Below are 14,925 nucleotides of genomic sequence, written 5' to 3'. Positions count from 1 at the left end.
CACACTGCTCAGTAGACTACGGAAGAAGGCACGCAAGAAGACTCACGCAAGGTCTTCCTGCGGTGAAAATAAAATCCCACACGTCCATAAATACTGCTAGCTCCCCGATCCTTGCCGAGGATACCTGTGTCGGGGGGCAACTGTAAGATGGGAGTGGGGGATGCTCTGGGGACTGCTCGTCTCGCTTTTGCCGTGCGAGAGGTGCGGGAGAGGGTGGGACCCCCTGGGACCTCCTGGGACCGCTGTGCTCGATGGGGGGGACACCGGCCCGTGGTGGGGCAGGGCAGGAGGAGAAGACCACGGAGGATTTCTGGCCGTGGCCACGACGTGCGTGAGCCACCTGGGGGACGGCGCGGGGGCGGTTTTAGGCTCCTGCAGCCGCTCGTCCGGAAGCCGGCGGGACAGCAAGGACGAAGCCCTGCTTCCTCTCGGCAGCGCTGGGAGCTGAGCCTTAGAGCCCTCTAGTGAGATTTCTCGGAGCGGATCTCCCCCTCCGGCCCTCCGGGGACGGCCTCGACGCCGCCCGGGTTCGGGGGCCGGTTTGCTTCGGATAGGGGAGCCGAAAATCCCACTGGCATGGCAGGAGGCGGCTCGGGGTCTGTTTCCCTCGGGGCGACGCCCTCCCGGCGCCCCGACCCCCGCCCAGAAGTGCCCCGACCCTCCCCAAGCCCCAGGGGTCCCCCAGCCCGAGGGCGGGGGTCGCACGGCGACCAAGCGGGGGACAGGCACGGCCAAGGCCCTGAAGATGTCAGCTGCTTGGGGAGGGAGGGGAGAAGGATAGGAAGGGCGGCCTGTTCCTAAAAATACTCCCCGGTTACATCCCCGTGAGCCAGGGATGGAGATGGTAACAAAAATGCCTTGAATCAGTAGGAGCAGCGAACAATCTTCGTGCTTTTCCTCATCATCTTGGAATAATCAGTGGAATTAACTGAGGTCGAGGAAACAGGCTCTTGGGTTAGTTGTGGGAGGCTGTGAGAATAGGGGGCAGCCATTAAAAGAAACCTGATCGCTATTCATCAACTCGGAAGAGGGGAAAGGAGGAGGAAAAAAAAAAAAAGACCTTCGTGGCTCGAGCTCATACCAACCTGGTCTATCTCTGATCAAGAAGATCCCTGGAAACAAGAAGTTTACAAATATTGTCAAATTGATGCTTGTAGTGTGATTTAAATTGTCAATCCTGCAGAAGCCCACCAGAACTTTGGACGCAGTGCCCTGCATTTCTGGCTAGTTATTGCCAATCCCCTAAGGCGGAAAGCTCCCTCTCCTTATTTTAACCATATGTGCCTTTTGTTGTTGTTGTTGTCTTGTCTGTAAAGCTCTCCGCTCAGTCCCCCCGTGCCGCGGAGCATCCGAGGCGCTGCCCGCGGCCGGCAGCGGGGCGAGGGCTGGCTGGGCTCCGGCCGCCCCCCGACGGGTGTCCCACAGCCGCGGGACCGGAGTCTGGCTGTGGGGTGGGGGGAGAACCCCAAATTAATGTTGGTGCTGGGGGTGAGGGTGAAGGAAGCTAAACCCTGAGCCCCCCGCCCGAGATCGAGAAGGGGTAATGCGAAGGTAGCGGGCCGGCGGGGGGGGCGGCTGTAGGGTTTGTGGGGAGCACGGGAGGCTGCAGAGCCTTGAGAGGGGGGCACGGAGCCGCAAGGTCCCCCGAGACCCCCTCGGACAGCCCTCCGAAGCCGTCCATCTCCCTGAAAAATGCGCAGCCGCTGCTCGGGACCCCCCGCCCGGGCACCCCGGCGCCCCCGCCCCGCCCGGCCCCTCTCTTAGCATAATCGAGTTACCCGCTACATAGCTGGCATCCTCGGCGGCTCCCCCCGAGGAACAGCGCGCAGCTCGCTGCAAAAAGCTTCCAGTTACTCCTCTCGCCCCAAATCACGGAACAACAAGCTATTGTTGTTTGCCTTAATTTCGTTATTCGCGGTGATCCCGGTCATGTTTTCATTTTCAGTCGGGGCAGGATCTCGGGCTCTCTACGTGCCATCTGCGATGGGCTAGAGCTCGTTTTGTTTTGAAACAAAACGCTGAATTCAATACACGCGGGAATAAAGCGCACGGGGGTGGGGAGGGGGGCTGCAAAATGCCGCCGTGGGGCCCGAAACGTGTGCGATGGGGTGCCCGGGAAGGGAGGGGGTGAAAGAGGAGGGGGAACGGACACGACACGCAGGCCTGGGATCCTGGCAAGGGTCTTTACGATTTATAAAAAAGATAGCAGGAAGAGCAGGTCAACTGCTGGAGGGTTTCGTCCACGTCAAAGTCGCCTGGTTTTAAAGGGAAGGCATATTGTGTTCAACCCCATTTCCCCCCCCTCCAAAAACAAAAAAAAATGAAAAAATGAAAAAAGGAAATAAACGAAAACTTGGAATTGTTTGTCGCTTGCTCTCCCTACAGTCCCTGCCGCGGTAGTGGGCACGTGTGGGCAAGAGGTGGGGATTGTGGGGTTTGTCATTTGCTCGCTACCAGCGCCGAGAAAAGCGTCTCACCGACAGCCTCCATCTCCCTCCCTCCGTCCCCACGCAGGGAGCTGAGGCCGACGGCAGGAGCGTGAGTGTCATGCGTGTCGTGGGGGCTTGCCATCGCCACAGCCACCGCTCTGCCTCCTGCCTCCCCCGGTGCCCCCCAAGCACAGCCGGAGGTGTTTATGCCTGTGTAAAAGGGATAAGCTGCGGGGCATGGGAGGGGGGCACAGGGGCCGCAGTCGGGGGGACGCGGGGAAGGCTGCAGGCAGGAGGCTGGGAGGCTCAGTTGCTGTGTCACGGAAGCGGTGCGGGCCCGCAGCCTCCCGTGCAGGCTGCTGTCTCGAAGGAGACGGTGGAGGCACCGCCGAGAGGGAGATTCTCAGATAACCGCAGCGTTGTCCTGGCACTCATTTATGGACACAAGGCAGTAACGTGCAATGAAAAGTTCCCAGGAAGCGACACGCTCAGCCCCCCCTTCCCTCAGCAAGTCCTCGCCCTGGTTAATAACGGGAGCGTTACGAGAGAAAAAACGACTTTTTTATTTTCCTCCTATTTCACAGCCTTTTGCGGTGACGCTGCCGGTCCCGCACGTTGCCTGGTGCTCGGCAGCGACTTCCCGGAGGGGCCAGACCTCTGCTGAGGGTGCCCTGCGGACAGTCACACCGCTTCCCCGGCCGGGACTGGGATGAACCCGGGGCTCCTGCGCCGGGCACGGCGGGGCCGGGCGCCAGCAGCGCCGGGCGCAAGTTTGGGGCAGCCCAGAAAAGCCTTTGGCTGCGGCTGCACGAAGACACCCCGCAAAACGTTCCCGTCGGACCCGGGGCAAACGTTACCAGACGATTGCCTCTTGCTCTGAAACATAACTGCAGTGAACGAGCTCTTTTGCACATGCCAGAAAAGCTAGTCGCCTGATCGTTTGATTCCCCCGCAACTTGACTCGCCCCGTGCCGGGGCTCCGCAGCCACTATCTGCTCCCTCTTATAGCACTAATAGGAAGACTTTTCTTGCCCCAAAGTTAAAAGCAGTTACAGAGCATTGGGATCCAGCTGCCCCTAATTTGCAGTCGCTCTGGGAAGCGGCGACACACGCCGCCCGGCCACCGCCGCCCAAAGTGAAAGCGTCTGCGGAGGGGCTTGCGTGTAGGGTCCGTACTCACATTTTAGGGAGCTAAGAAGAGACTTTCTCAGAGCTCCGTCCACGCAACAGGTTTTGACATCTCCTTTCCGGCTAGGGCGAACAGCTGCTCCCATCCAGCCTCCGCCGCTGTGGTTCTGAGATAGAAGGAGAGGAAGCGGAGTCAGGTAGATCCCCGATAAACGTGCAGCGACAGAGCGCGGTAGCACGGAGGCGGGAGGGGAGCCCAGACCCCAGCAGCTCTTTTGTCTTTTGCCACGGCCCCGGCCGCCGAGGGGAGCGGGACGGAGCCGGATTCTCCCTTCCGAAAGACGCCCGGAGTGAGCGCAGAGGTCGGGGATGGGAGAGGGGATCCGTGCTTCCCGGGGGTAGGAGACGGGATCTGTGCTTCCCTCGCCGTGTCTGTTCGGAGGAACATTTTTAAAGCGGATCCTCTCTCCCACCCCGCGGCCGTCCGCTGCGGCCCCAGCTGCGCCCCATCCTCCGCTGCGGCTGAGCGGGAAGCGCGGAGAGTGGGACGCGATCGTTTCCAAACAAGCACGCTTTGAATCCCGCAGGAATCGGCCAGCGGCAAGGCGCTGAGCGGCCGAGTGCTAATTCTGCTCGGAGGGGAGGGAGCCTGGAGCACGGGGGCTTTACGGACCCGCCACCGACGTTCCCAAATTCGTTGGAAACGAATGCCCTGCAGAGGAAGCCCCCGCTTTGCTCTGCGCCCCCGGGCGAGCCGAGGCGGTGGCCGCCCGCTTCCCACGGCTTCTGCACGGCTGCAAAGAGGCTCGCACAGGTAGGCAGGCACCGGGCTTCCGAAACGGAGCTCACCCGAAAAACTCCGCACGCAGCCGGTGGGTGCGCACAGGCGCCCCGACGGGCCGGGCTCTGGCCGCGGCGGAGCCGCTGCCCCCCTTCGGCCCCGGCTGCCTCCTCCGGGGGGCTTCGCCCGCCGCCCCTCGGCCTTGCCAGCCCCCGGCCCGGCCGCTCCGCAGGGCCCGGGGGCTCCGGAGGGCCGGGCTGCGGGGCGGGGAGTCGTGGCCGGGGCTTTCGAGGCCTCACCGAGCCCCGGAGGCGCAGGAGAGCAGCTGGCGGGCTGTCAGAAAGGTGGGAGCGCACGACGGCAGAGCCGTGCTGGTGGGGCTGCAAATGGCGTCGGAAGAGCTTGCTGGCGGTTGTGTTATTTCTCCCCCAAAACAGAACATTTCGGACCGTGAAATCAGCCCTGGGGCCACGCACGGCGGCGGGGAGCATCCGAGGGGCACCCCCGAGCGCTTTCACCTGGGCTCCCCCCGGCGCCTGCAGCCGACCCCCGAGGGCGCTTCCCCAGGGGAAGCCGGCTCTCGCTTCGTCCACACCGAGGAGACGGGAAAGAACAGGGGGTGACAAGGGGCCGCGCGGTCACGCCGAGTGTCCCCGACTTTTACGCGTGTCCCCCGGGGCGCAGCACCCCAGCACGGGGCTGGAAGCGGAGCAAAAACCGACGCCGGGGTCCGGCGGGGAGAGGCGAGCGGCGGGGCCAGGCGGGCACGGCTCGGGCCCTACCGGCAGCCGGTCCCCGCTCCGGGCAGGTACGGCCGGCCTGTAACGGGATCCCAGGTGGGAACAGGGTCCCTATTGTACGCGGGAGGCCCCTTCCCCAGAAAGCTCGCCGCCAGTTGCTGCTGGGCGCTGGGGAGGGGGCGAGGCAGCGCCTGTAGCAGGGAACTCGCCGCGAGGGCCGGGGCCAGGGGGTTCCCCCCGACGGGACCGGCGGGGCCCCGACGGGGCGGCGGCTCCCCGCTCCCCCGCTGCCGGTGGGTGCCCGCAGCGTCAATCACGGCGACAATTTCTCCCTCGCTAGCTAATATCTCAGCTCGCAGGGCCGCCTCTGAGTGGATCTGAGCAATCTGTCAAGCCAGCCGGGGAGCCACCTCAAAACAGATCGGGTTACCCCTGATTGACAGCGTCACCATGGCAAATAATTTGACTAAAACTATTGTCTTCTCCTGGCAGTCCCCGGGTCAGATAACCGGACCAATCACAGCGCGGATAATCACTTTTCATGCCAGCTTAGAATAATATTATTAAAAAAAAGGGGGAGAGAGAGAGAGAAAGAAAGGGGGGAAAAACTCCGAGAGGGAGAGGAGAGAGGGAGCGGGACTTTACCACTATATTATGTGGGATCTTTCGGCGGAGGGGGGTGGGGGGGAAGCAGGGAGATCCCAAACCGGCGGCCGAGGGGGGTGGGGGTGGGAGAGCCGCGGCCGCTGCGAGCGCTGCAGATAGGAGACAAAAGAGGCACAAAGTTCCTCTCGCAACTCGGACTTACAAAAAGGAGGCGGCCGGGGGAAAACGCCCTCCGCGCTCGGGCTCCCGAGGCTTTCTCCTCGCTCCTCGCCTTTTTTAAGCCGTTGCCTCGCCGGGGCCGGGCGCCGCCGATGGCCGCGGCCCCCCGCGCCCGGCCGTGACCCCCGCCGGGCCCCGCCGGGCGCCGCCGCCCCGGGGCCGGCCCCGCATGCCGGGCGCTGCCCGCCGCCCCGCGCCGCTCCCCTCTATGCGGCCGTAGGGTGCGCGGCGGGGCAGGGCTCACCATGTCGATGCTCCCGACTTTTGGCTTCACCCAAGAGCAAGTGGCCTGCGTCTGCGAGGTGCTCCAGCAAGGCGGCAACATCGAGCGGCTGGGGCGGTTCCTCTGGTCCCTCCCTGCGTGCGAGCACCTCCACAAAAACGAGAGCGTCCTGAAGGCCAAGGCCGTGGTGGCCTTCCACCGGGGCAACTTCCGCGAGCTCTACAAGATCCTGGAGAGCCACCAGTTCTCGGCGCACAACCACCCCAAGCTGCAGCAGCTCTGGCTCAAGGCGCACTACATCGAGGCGGAGAAGCTGCGGGGGCGACCCCTAGGGGCGGTGGGCAAGTACCGGGTGCGCCGCAAGTTCCCGCTGCCCCGCTCCATCTGGGACGGCGAGGAGACCAGCTACTGCTTCAAGGAGAAGAGCCGCAGCGTCCTCCGCGAGTGGTACGCCCACAACCCCTACCCGTCCCCCCGCGAGAAGCGGGAGCTGGCCGAGGCCACCGGCCTCACCACCACCCAGGTCAGCAACTGGTTCAAGAACCGCCGGCAGCGGGACCGAGCGGCCGAGGCCAAGGAAAGGTACGGCTCCCGCCCGCGCCCGCGGGCCCCCGGCCCCGCTGCTCGCCCCCAGCTCCGCGGAGGCCGCCCCGACGGCGCGCCCGGGGCCTCCGGGGTGGAGGAGCCGGGAGACAGACGGGCCAGGGCCGTGGGTGCTCCACGCGTGTCCGGGATCAGCAGAGGGGAAGGAAGCTCCCGGAGAGGCGGCTGAGCCCCTTGACCAGCCGAGGGGTGGCCGGGGGGGCGGCGGGGCCCGTGCCGTCGGGGCGCGTCCTTGCGGGCTGCCCGCTGCCGAAAGGGAGCGGCGGGGCGAGGGAATAAGGCGGGGGGAGCGCTGCGAAGGGCGCCCCCAAAATGTGCGCCCTGCAGCTCGGCCCGCTCACGGGCGGACGGGGAGAGAAGGCAGAGCTCTCTGCCCTTGCTCGTGAAATCTCGCCTCGGCTTCACTACCCAGCGCGGTGCTCACGCATGCATATTTATATATAATATCTCCTCATACCGACCGTGGCTCCGAGACTGTGCTTTTCTCGTTGAATTGAGGGAAGGGGCCGTTAATTGCCGGCAGAAGTTAATGCCTACGTACTCGGGAGGACTTTGCCGTCAGCCGGCCCAGTGTCTAAAGGACGGGCCGAGGAAGCGAAAAGCGTGTCCCAGCTGCGCTGCGCCTCCTTCCCAGCTCGCTCGATCTGCTCGTATGGCCTGCGCGGTTGATTAACAGATTATTAGAAATCTCCCGCACCTCCGTGCCACGGAGGACACGGCATTTTGCTTTTCTGCCTATCGAGGTTTGGAAAAGGCGAGCGCCGCGGCCGCGCAGCTGTGCAGCCCGGCAGGTTCGGGCTCCGCACAGATTTGCTCCACGCATTTCCCCAAACGGTGCTAGCGCTTTAATTTTCTTTCAAATCCCCGCAAGTGTTGGTTTTACGAGATGTTAGAGATCCTTTTTATTGCTGATAGCAGGGACTCACCTTCGCATATCCAAAGGAAATGAAGGTTACACTTATTCCATTCTTTTTTTTTTTTTCCCGAGGAATCAAATTTTAAAGGTCTCCAGAGACGAATAAGATTTTTGACATTGAAAAATACACTCAAACTAATATTACACTCAAGGCGTTGGAAAACAGACTGTTCCTGGGATTGCCATTCACCCAAGCAACTTGTTCAAGCAGAGCTTTCTTTTCAATTTTTACTTTCTTTTTATTTTTTTTTTTGCCGTAGTGTGGCTCAAGCCACATCCTGCGGCCCTTACCGAGCAAAAAATGTCGGCGCAATGGCCACCCCTTCCCTCGAGCAAATCCTGCGGAATCGGGCCCCTCTGCCAGACAGCGTTTTCAAGGCTTCCGCAGAAGCTTTTGAATCCACTTAAAACGCCTTCAGTATTTCAGGCAGGGCTGTGTCTACAAGGCTGCTACGTCTAAAAGCCGAGTTAGCCTTGACGGGATGGTCGCCCCCTCTCCATCTTACCCTTCTTATTAAAAAAAATTTTTTTTTTTTGTTAATTCCCTTTTTTGAACGGGCTTGGCAAGCCTCCAGCGATTTCTCGGTGTTTACCCGGGGGTGCCTCCCGGCACACTGTGCCGCCTTGCCCAGCCAGGTAGGCGGCTTGGGCTCGGGGCTCCCCCCACAGGGAGCGGGGCCCCCCCGGGCTGCGCCCTCCGCGCCGGGAACGGCGGCTCGAGTGGGGGAGAGCAGCCAGGGCTCGGGAAATAAGCGAGTTAACTCTGTTTGCTCGCCTTATCTTCCATATCGGGCTATGCTTTGAGCTTGGGGCGAGGGGGTGGAAATGTCTGGTTACTTAAGTGAAAGGCAGGCTGGTGCTGGGCCGCAGCACGGAGCAATCTTGCGTGCAGCCGCCTCGCCTTGGCCTTGCTTCTCTTCAGCACGGGGAGCAGTTTTCAAGTGTGAAAGCCTTTTTTTTTTTTTTTAATGCCTTCCTCTTCCCTTCCTCCCCCCCTTCCTCCCTCCCCACGCCGTGTAAACGCTTTGCCATAGACGGAGGCAGAAAATGACGTTTTGGCAAAGTGACACTTTCCGCCGGGCTAGTGGGAGACTCTTGTTTACAAGCTCGGCGGCCCTTGGCCCTTTGTGCCAGACGAAGAGGCCCGGGAGGTTTGCAGAGTTTGGGAAGCCGCCGGTCCTGCATCCCCCCGGTGACTTCCCTCCCTCTTTTGTGTTTCCTATAGGGAAAACAACGAGAATTCCAACTCCAACAGCCACAACCCGCTCTCAGCGTCAATGAACGGGAATAAGACAGTTTTGGGGAGCTCAGAGGACGAGAAGACGCCGTCAGGGACCCCGGATCACAACTCCTCCAGCCCCGCGCTGCTTCTCAGCTCCAACCCCGGGCTGCAGCCCCTGCACGGCCTGGGCCACCCCCAGGGCCCCAGCGCCATCCCCGTGCCCAGCGCCGACCCCATGCACCACCACAGCTTGCAGGACTCCATCCTCAACCCCATGTCATCCAACCTGGTCGATCTGGGCTCTTAAAACCGTGTACACGCTCCCTCCTTCGCGCCTCCTTTACTCATATATTTTTTTTTCCTTAATCTTACCAGAGACTTTTTGAAAGCGATGACAAACTCCTTAGTGGAAGTGTTGTGTGCCCTTTGGCAGCAGGCTGGCTGCAGGTTTGGAAGGCGTTGGACTCGTCTGTGGGCAATAATGGTGTAAAAAGCCTGGAGGGTTGCTTAAAGCTGGTCTCAGACAGGGACGGGCTGTCGGACAGGGCCCGTGGCTTTCATGCCAGGCCGTAACGCGGTGCGGTGGGGCAGCTCTTCCCAGCCTTGATTTCCCAAATCTCCCGGTGGTGTTGCTTTGTCGCCCAGCCTGTGGGTGAAGACGCACATTGTAATTTTTTTTGGGGGGGTGGGGAGGACGGGAGAGCGCAAGGCCACTGTTTACATGCCTGTTGGGAAGTTTCGCATCGCTCCCGCTATCCTATTGTAGTTATGTATCCGTGGCAGGTGTACGATGTACAATTTCAACTAAGAATACAAAAGCTGTAGTCAAGTTATAGCAGCGACACGCTCTAGGCAGACTCTGTAACTTTCTTGTAGCTGATGCTATGCAGAGAGGCGGCTTCTTCGGCCTTGTCCATGTGGTGCTTTCGCCATTTGCTGTGTGGGAAAGGAAGCAATGGCCCGAGCCCGGCCCCAGCAGAAGGGGGGGGGGGGGGGGGGGGGGCAGATGCTGCCCGCGGCATTCACCGGGGGCAGGAGCGGGCTTTGAGAGAAGAGGATCTGCTGCTCGAGTTTAGACTTAAACGACAGTATCAACAGCAAGTCACCCGACCTTAGTTTTGTTTATTGTTTATATTATGTGAATACATTCTTTGGAAAATATTTCTGCTTTTATTTTATAATAAAATTTAGAAATCTAGCTCGGCGTGCACTTGCATCACTCGCCTGTGGGATGCGTTTGGGCTCAGCCCGGCTGGCAGCAGACCCGCGGGGCTAGGGCAGCTCGGTGGTTCGGTGTTCCCCACGGGTGGTGGCCAACCCCGGAGCCCCCCCGGTTCGGGGCTCTCCTCCAGCCCGCCGCCTCACCGGGACGGGAGCCGGTCCACTGCGGCCGTGGGTCCGTCCCGACCCCGGTGCACCGGGGTGGGCAGTGGTGGAGAGGCAAGGGCCTGAAGATGCCTCCTCCAGAGCCTGTGCGGGAGTTTGTGACAACGGGAATGCTCTGCTCTTCTCTTTTTTTCTTATTATTTTGTAGTTTATGCTATTTTTCGTAAGCACGGGGTGGCAAAAGAGGCAGGCACGTTGCTTGCAATTTTGCTTTATTAAGGGATAGGAGCTAAGACTGGCTTCTTTACGGTGATGGGCAGGGTTGGAAGCCAAGCGAGGCAGAGCCCTTTGGTCGCCCGGTGTGGGGCTGCGCTGCGTTTCACCCACGGTGCGTCATCCTCGCCAGCAGCTCTTTGCTAGAACCCCAATGCAATATATCATCCGATTGAAACTTTCCTCCGATTTTTTTTTATGCTTATTTCCTCCCCTAAAATGAGTTTCTTGTGAAAAATAAGCCGAGAAAACGATATGGTTTCAAGCGGGATAGAAATATGCGTGGATCAGCAAAGATCGTGCCCAGGTTTCAGACGCTGGCTGCAGTTCCAGTCAGCTAGAGTTTGGTGTGGGCAATGTCCTAATTTGATATAATCGGGGGCTGGATTAGCACCTTCTGCTTTTGTGGGTGTCCGATAAAAGCACTGTTCTCTGAGAGCCCCGGTAAAGTCTCTAGCAGTGAGGGTGTGAAGTTCAGTAAGGGGGAAGATCGTTCTCGAAAAAGACCCCTTTCGCCCCTGGTTATAAATCCAGTGTCCTCGTTATGCTGTGGTTCATTGGGGTAAGCAAGATACTGCATCATTACAGAAGAGAGGGTACCTGGGCTACTTGGTATATTCAGGGTGATCCCATTTCGGCCCTTTGGGGTCATTTTCCAGCAGCGGAGAAGATGCGCCTGCTGCCTCTGCTGAGGGAGCGTACGAGTGTGTTCGTGCATGCACACGAGTCTAAGGGGCAGATTCTGTTATTTCCGTTGAGGGACATCTAATAATTTTAGCTATGAATTTTAATCCTTTGAAAATAAACATTTCGCTTGTATAGGAATCACTGCTTCCTAGGGCTACAGAAGTTCCCTGCTCCCTATAAGATAACACATGCAGTGGTGCAATATTACAAAGAATGAATTAATTGGCTAGTTAATTATTTAGTATTTTTAGAGATAGAAGTAAAGTTTGGGATCTGCGAAGAAAAGCAGAACGTCTGGGTTAATAAAACATGGCCTCGAAACCGAAATGAAGCCTTAAGGCTTTGCCCGCTGGAGAAAAAGGAAAAAAAAAAAAAAAAAAACACGATTAGAGAAAGACTAAAGCCAAGATGGGGAACATTTAAAGAGGCAGTATGAAAACAGGATGGGGTGTAGGTGGTTAATAAAAGGTCATATTGCACAGAGGAGGCAGAATTCGATCGGGGAAAGCAAATGAAGGGCTGACAGGGTGAGACGGCCCTTTGAAAGCTAGGAGCGATGAAAACTGTAAATTGCAGAGGATCACTTATAAATGGAGAGAGGAAGAGAACGCAACTCGCTGAAGTCAATTAAAGGCAGCCAGAAACCGAAATCATGCAGTCAAAAAAAAAAAAAGAAAGAAATCTGGAGGTCAATCTAGCATTAAGGGCGCACACAGCTTAAAGCCAAGCTGATGGGAGGTGTATAATGCAACCTGAAAAGCCGTACATGTTAAGACTCATTTTATCGGACCGTACTTGCCTTAGTAATGATGTTTGGTAAATTAGCCCAAATCCCCCCGATTTTCCACGCACAAAAAAAAAAAAAGTTCCCGATAGAGGAATATGCCGAAACCGACGTGACTAATCCTCGGTTTTAAACAGATTAGTTATGATTCACTAGCGTTATGTTACACGGGACAGATTTCATCTCCGCGTTGTTTGTTTGCAGGGTGCACCCGCAGGTTTCGGGGCATAAATAAGAAGTCGCTCCGGATCTGGCAGGCTTTAGCCATGAAATTCCCCCTGGCTAATTTGGAAGGGGTCCGGCAAACCCCACCGCCGAGCCCCCGTAGCGCAGCCTGACTGGCTGAAGCCCTCCTTCGCGTAGGAGCTGGACTCGGTGATCCCTGCAGCTCCCTTCCAGCTCGGGATATTCTCCGATTCCCTGATTCTGTGACTTCTTTTGGAGCCCATTCTCAAGAGCAATGGGAATATCGGGCCGCCCCTGAGAAGCCACCGAAACCCCGCTCCCCTTCACCGGGGGCTGCTCCCCGACCGCACAGGAGGGTAGTGGGGGGGTGGGAGGGCAGGGGGCAGGTGGGGGGCATTGGGGGGGTGGGAGGGCAGGGGTCGCCCTTGGCAGCGTGGCCACGGGGGTGTCACCACCCTGCGACAACAAGCGGGGCAGACGGGGCACCTCCAGCCCCTCAGGACGGTCCTCCCGGGGCATGGCATTTGTTGGGGGAGGGGGTAAACCGCTCTCGGTCTCTCGTATAAGTGCATACACAAACATATAGATAGCTAGGTAGAGGGATAGATAGATGGATAAATAGATGGTTAAATGGATGGATGGATGGATGGATGGATGGATAGATAGATAGATAGATAGATTAGATAGATAGATAGATTAGAAATGTGTGTGCATTATATTTGCCCTCAAACCCAGACCTTAACCGATTTACATAAGGAATGCAGCATTTACGGCCCCCAGAATGGTAACTGGAGTCACTCCTTTAGAGAGCAGGGCGCTGAATATTCACGGTGTGCTCGAGCAGATTTGTTCTGCTGGGCAGCCCTGGGCTTCATTACGTGACTGTTAGCTGTCCCAGTGTTGGGCTGGAGAGGGGCCGAGGAGAGGACCCGGGACAGAAAGCCGTTCCGTCTGTCCTGCCGCCCTGCCGGGACAGCCCTGCCGGTCGCGGGAGAGCATCCCGACAGGCTGCTGGAGGTGGGGGTTTGCTGCCCATGTCGTGACAGCCCTTCCTCCTGCAAGCCCTCGCAGGAGCTTGGGGCGAGCAGCAACCCCCGGACAGCTCAGCCGCATCTCGGCTGCCATGGGGGCTGCGTTTTCCTTCGACGGTACGAGCCAGTTTTGCAGACATTCGCACGTCGTATAGGAGAAAAATCGCCTGCTTGGCACATTTCTGGAGGGCTGCCCCGGGTAAAGCTATTTTCCCTCCTCTCCTCCCTGCCCCAGGCTAGGCAGCTCGGGCCCAAGAGCATCCCAACGTGAGGATGAGGGGGGATTTCGGCCCCAAAAGACGAGCGAATCCCACTGCCTGCCCAGGGGGGCTTGTGGAAGGCGCTCGGGCTCCTGTTACCAGCGCCGGAAATAAAATCTCCTGCCTTCTTTAGGAGAAACAAATGAAGCCCGGAGCGAGCAGGCTCTTGCCTTCAGCAAACCCTCACTTGAGCATGACAAATAATGTAGGGGGATCGCGATGAAAACGCTGGCCACTGCCCCGTACTGCAGAACTCCTTAACTTCCTCTGCTCAGTGAATCAAAACGCTGCGGCTCCGGCAGCCAAGAAAAACACACTGAAGGGAACTTTCAGTGCTTCAGCACACAAGGAAAAGGTGAGGGTTTTGTCTAAAGGAGAGTGGCTCTGGGGTTTGGAAAAACACGTCCTTAAACTGCCGAGCACGGATGGGCGAAGCGGTTCGTCCCGCTGTGCCGCGGGAGCGGGACTCCGAGGCACTGCCAGGGAGGCGGTTCCTTGCCGGGGACAGCTCGCGTCGTTCCCCGTGAAGGTTTTCATTATTTTATTTTATTTTATTTTATTTTATTTTATTTTATTTTATTTTATTTTATTTTATTTTATTTTATTTTATTTTATTTTACTCTTTTTTTTTTTGTCTCCGTCCCTACCTTCCACCCAACACGTGTCTTCAAAAAAAAAAAAAAAAAAAAGCAGACAGACACACGGAAACAAACAGGCTTTACCAAAAGCCTGTGACTCATAGGGAAACGAGGAAGGTTAGTGGGAGCTAAGGTGAGCAGGCAGGTAAAGCGTTATATCAGCACACAGTAGTGCTCGGGAGAAGGAGGAGAGGAGAAAATACTTGGAAAGATGAAAATCGCACATGTGCTTCTGATGACCCCATTAGATGCGAAGTCCTCCAGGAAATACATATTTGAAACAGCCAGGAAAAACAAACATGCCTTTTATAGACTTGCTTGTCCCGCCATGAAAAATGCAAACCTCGGTATGGTTCGTGTGTATTTAGGGGGCGGGAGGGAGAAAAGGGGATATAGATTTTGTAAAGAACCCGATGAAAGCTGCCTTCATCAGGAATATTCATTTGCGCTCCTCCGCTCTCCAAAAATAGGCTGCAGCGTGAAAACCGGGGCAGTCGTTAAAATTACCGCGTGTGAGCCGGGCATCTGAGGCTGAAAAGCGACTGTCAGTAGCTCGCCTGGGTGTCAACATGGGCAAGACTGGCTGGCAACAGCGAGTAAGAAAAAAAAAAAAAAAAAAACACGAGGGTTGTTGGGGTGAAGAGTAAAGAAGTGCAACTTTATAAAGCCCAGGGTATGCTGCGGAGTTGGACGGAGTCCAGTGGTTCCTGTTGGAAGGGCGATTTTTGGTTCGGGGCCGGGCAGAGCCGCTGGATGGGATGGGACCCCTCCGAGATGCCCCCCCCCCCCCCCCCCCCCCCCCATCCCACCTTTCCGAAAGACGCTTTGAGTGGCGGCCGGACTGGGGTCGGGGCGGGGAGAGCGGGGACTCGG

General features: G+C 58.1%; 2 protein-coding genes across 24 annotated transcripts in view; one reads left to right on the top strand and one right to left on the bottom strand.

The window, feature by feature from the left end:
* LOC308192023 (uncharacterized protein) overlaps positions 1-6,287 on the bottom strand; it is a 28,012-nt gene extending 21,725 nt beyond the window's left edge. For 9 of the 22 annotated variants that reach the window (XR_013948477.1, XR_013948478.1, XR_013948479.1 and 6 more), the window contains exons 1-2: positions 4,407-5,880; positions 3,610-3,724 (exon numbers count right to left, since the gene is read on the bottom strand). Coding sequence is in view for 5 of the 22 variants with exons in the window: in XM_080585091.1 (XP_080441217.1) it covers positions 3,610-3,724; positions 4,407-4,829 (538 nt within the window). In the remaining 17 variants the exon portion in view is untranslated. The other 13 variants (XR_013948485.1, XR_013948486.1, XR_013948487.1 and 10 more) reach the window with 11 other exon arrangements.
* SIX2 (SIX homeobox 2) lies at positions 6,142-10,065 on the top strand. Of its 2 annotated transcripts, none has more exons than XM_080585089.1 (2): positions 6,142-6,573; positions 8,871-10,065. In XM_080585089.1, the coding sequence occupies exons 1-2, from the start codon at positions 6,149-6,151 to the stop codon at positions 9,172-9,174; spliced, it is 729 nt and encodes a 242-aa protein (XP_080441215.1). In that variant the 5' UTR covers positions 6,142-6,148; the 3' UTR covers positions 9,175-10,065. The 2 variants fall into 2 exon arrangements, with proteins under 2 accessions (XP_080441215.1, XP_080441214.1); XM_080585088.1 differs by having other exon boundaries at positions 6,142-6,708.
* The last annotated feature ends 4,860 nt before the right edge of the window (positions 10,066-14,925 follow it).

This window comes from Anser brachyrhynchus (genome assembly GCF_964034855.1).
Source record: "Anser brachyrhynchus genome assembly, chromosome: 3".
NCBI lineage: Eukaryota > Metazoa > Chordata > Aves > Anseriformes > Anatidae > Anser > Anser brachyrhynchus.
This window is presented reverse-complemented; position numbering and strand designations above follow the sequence as displayed.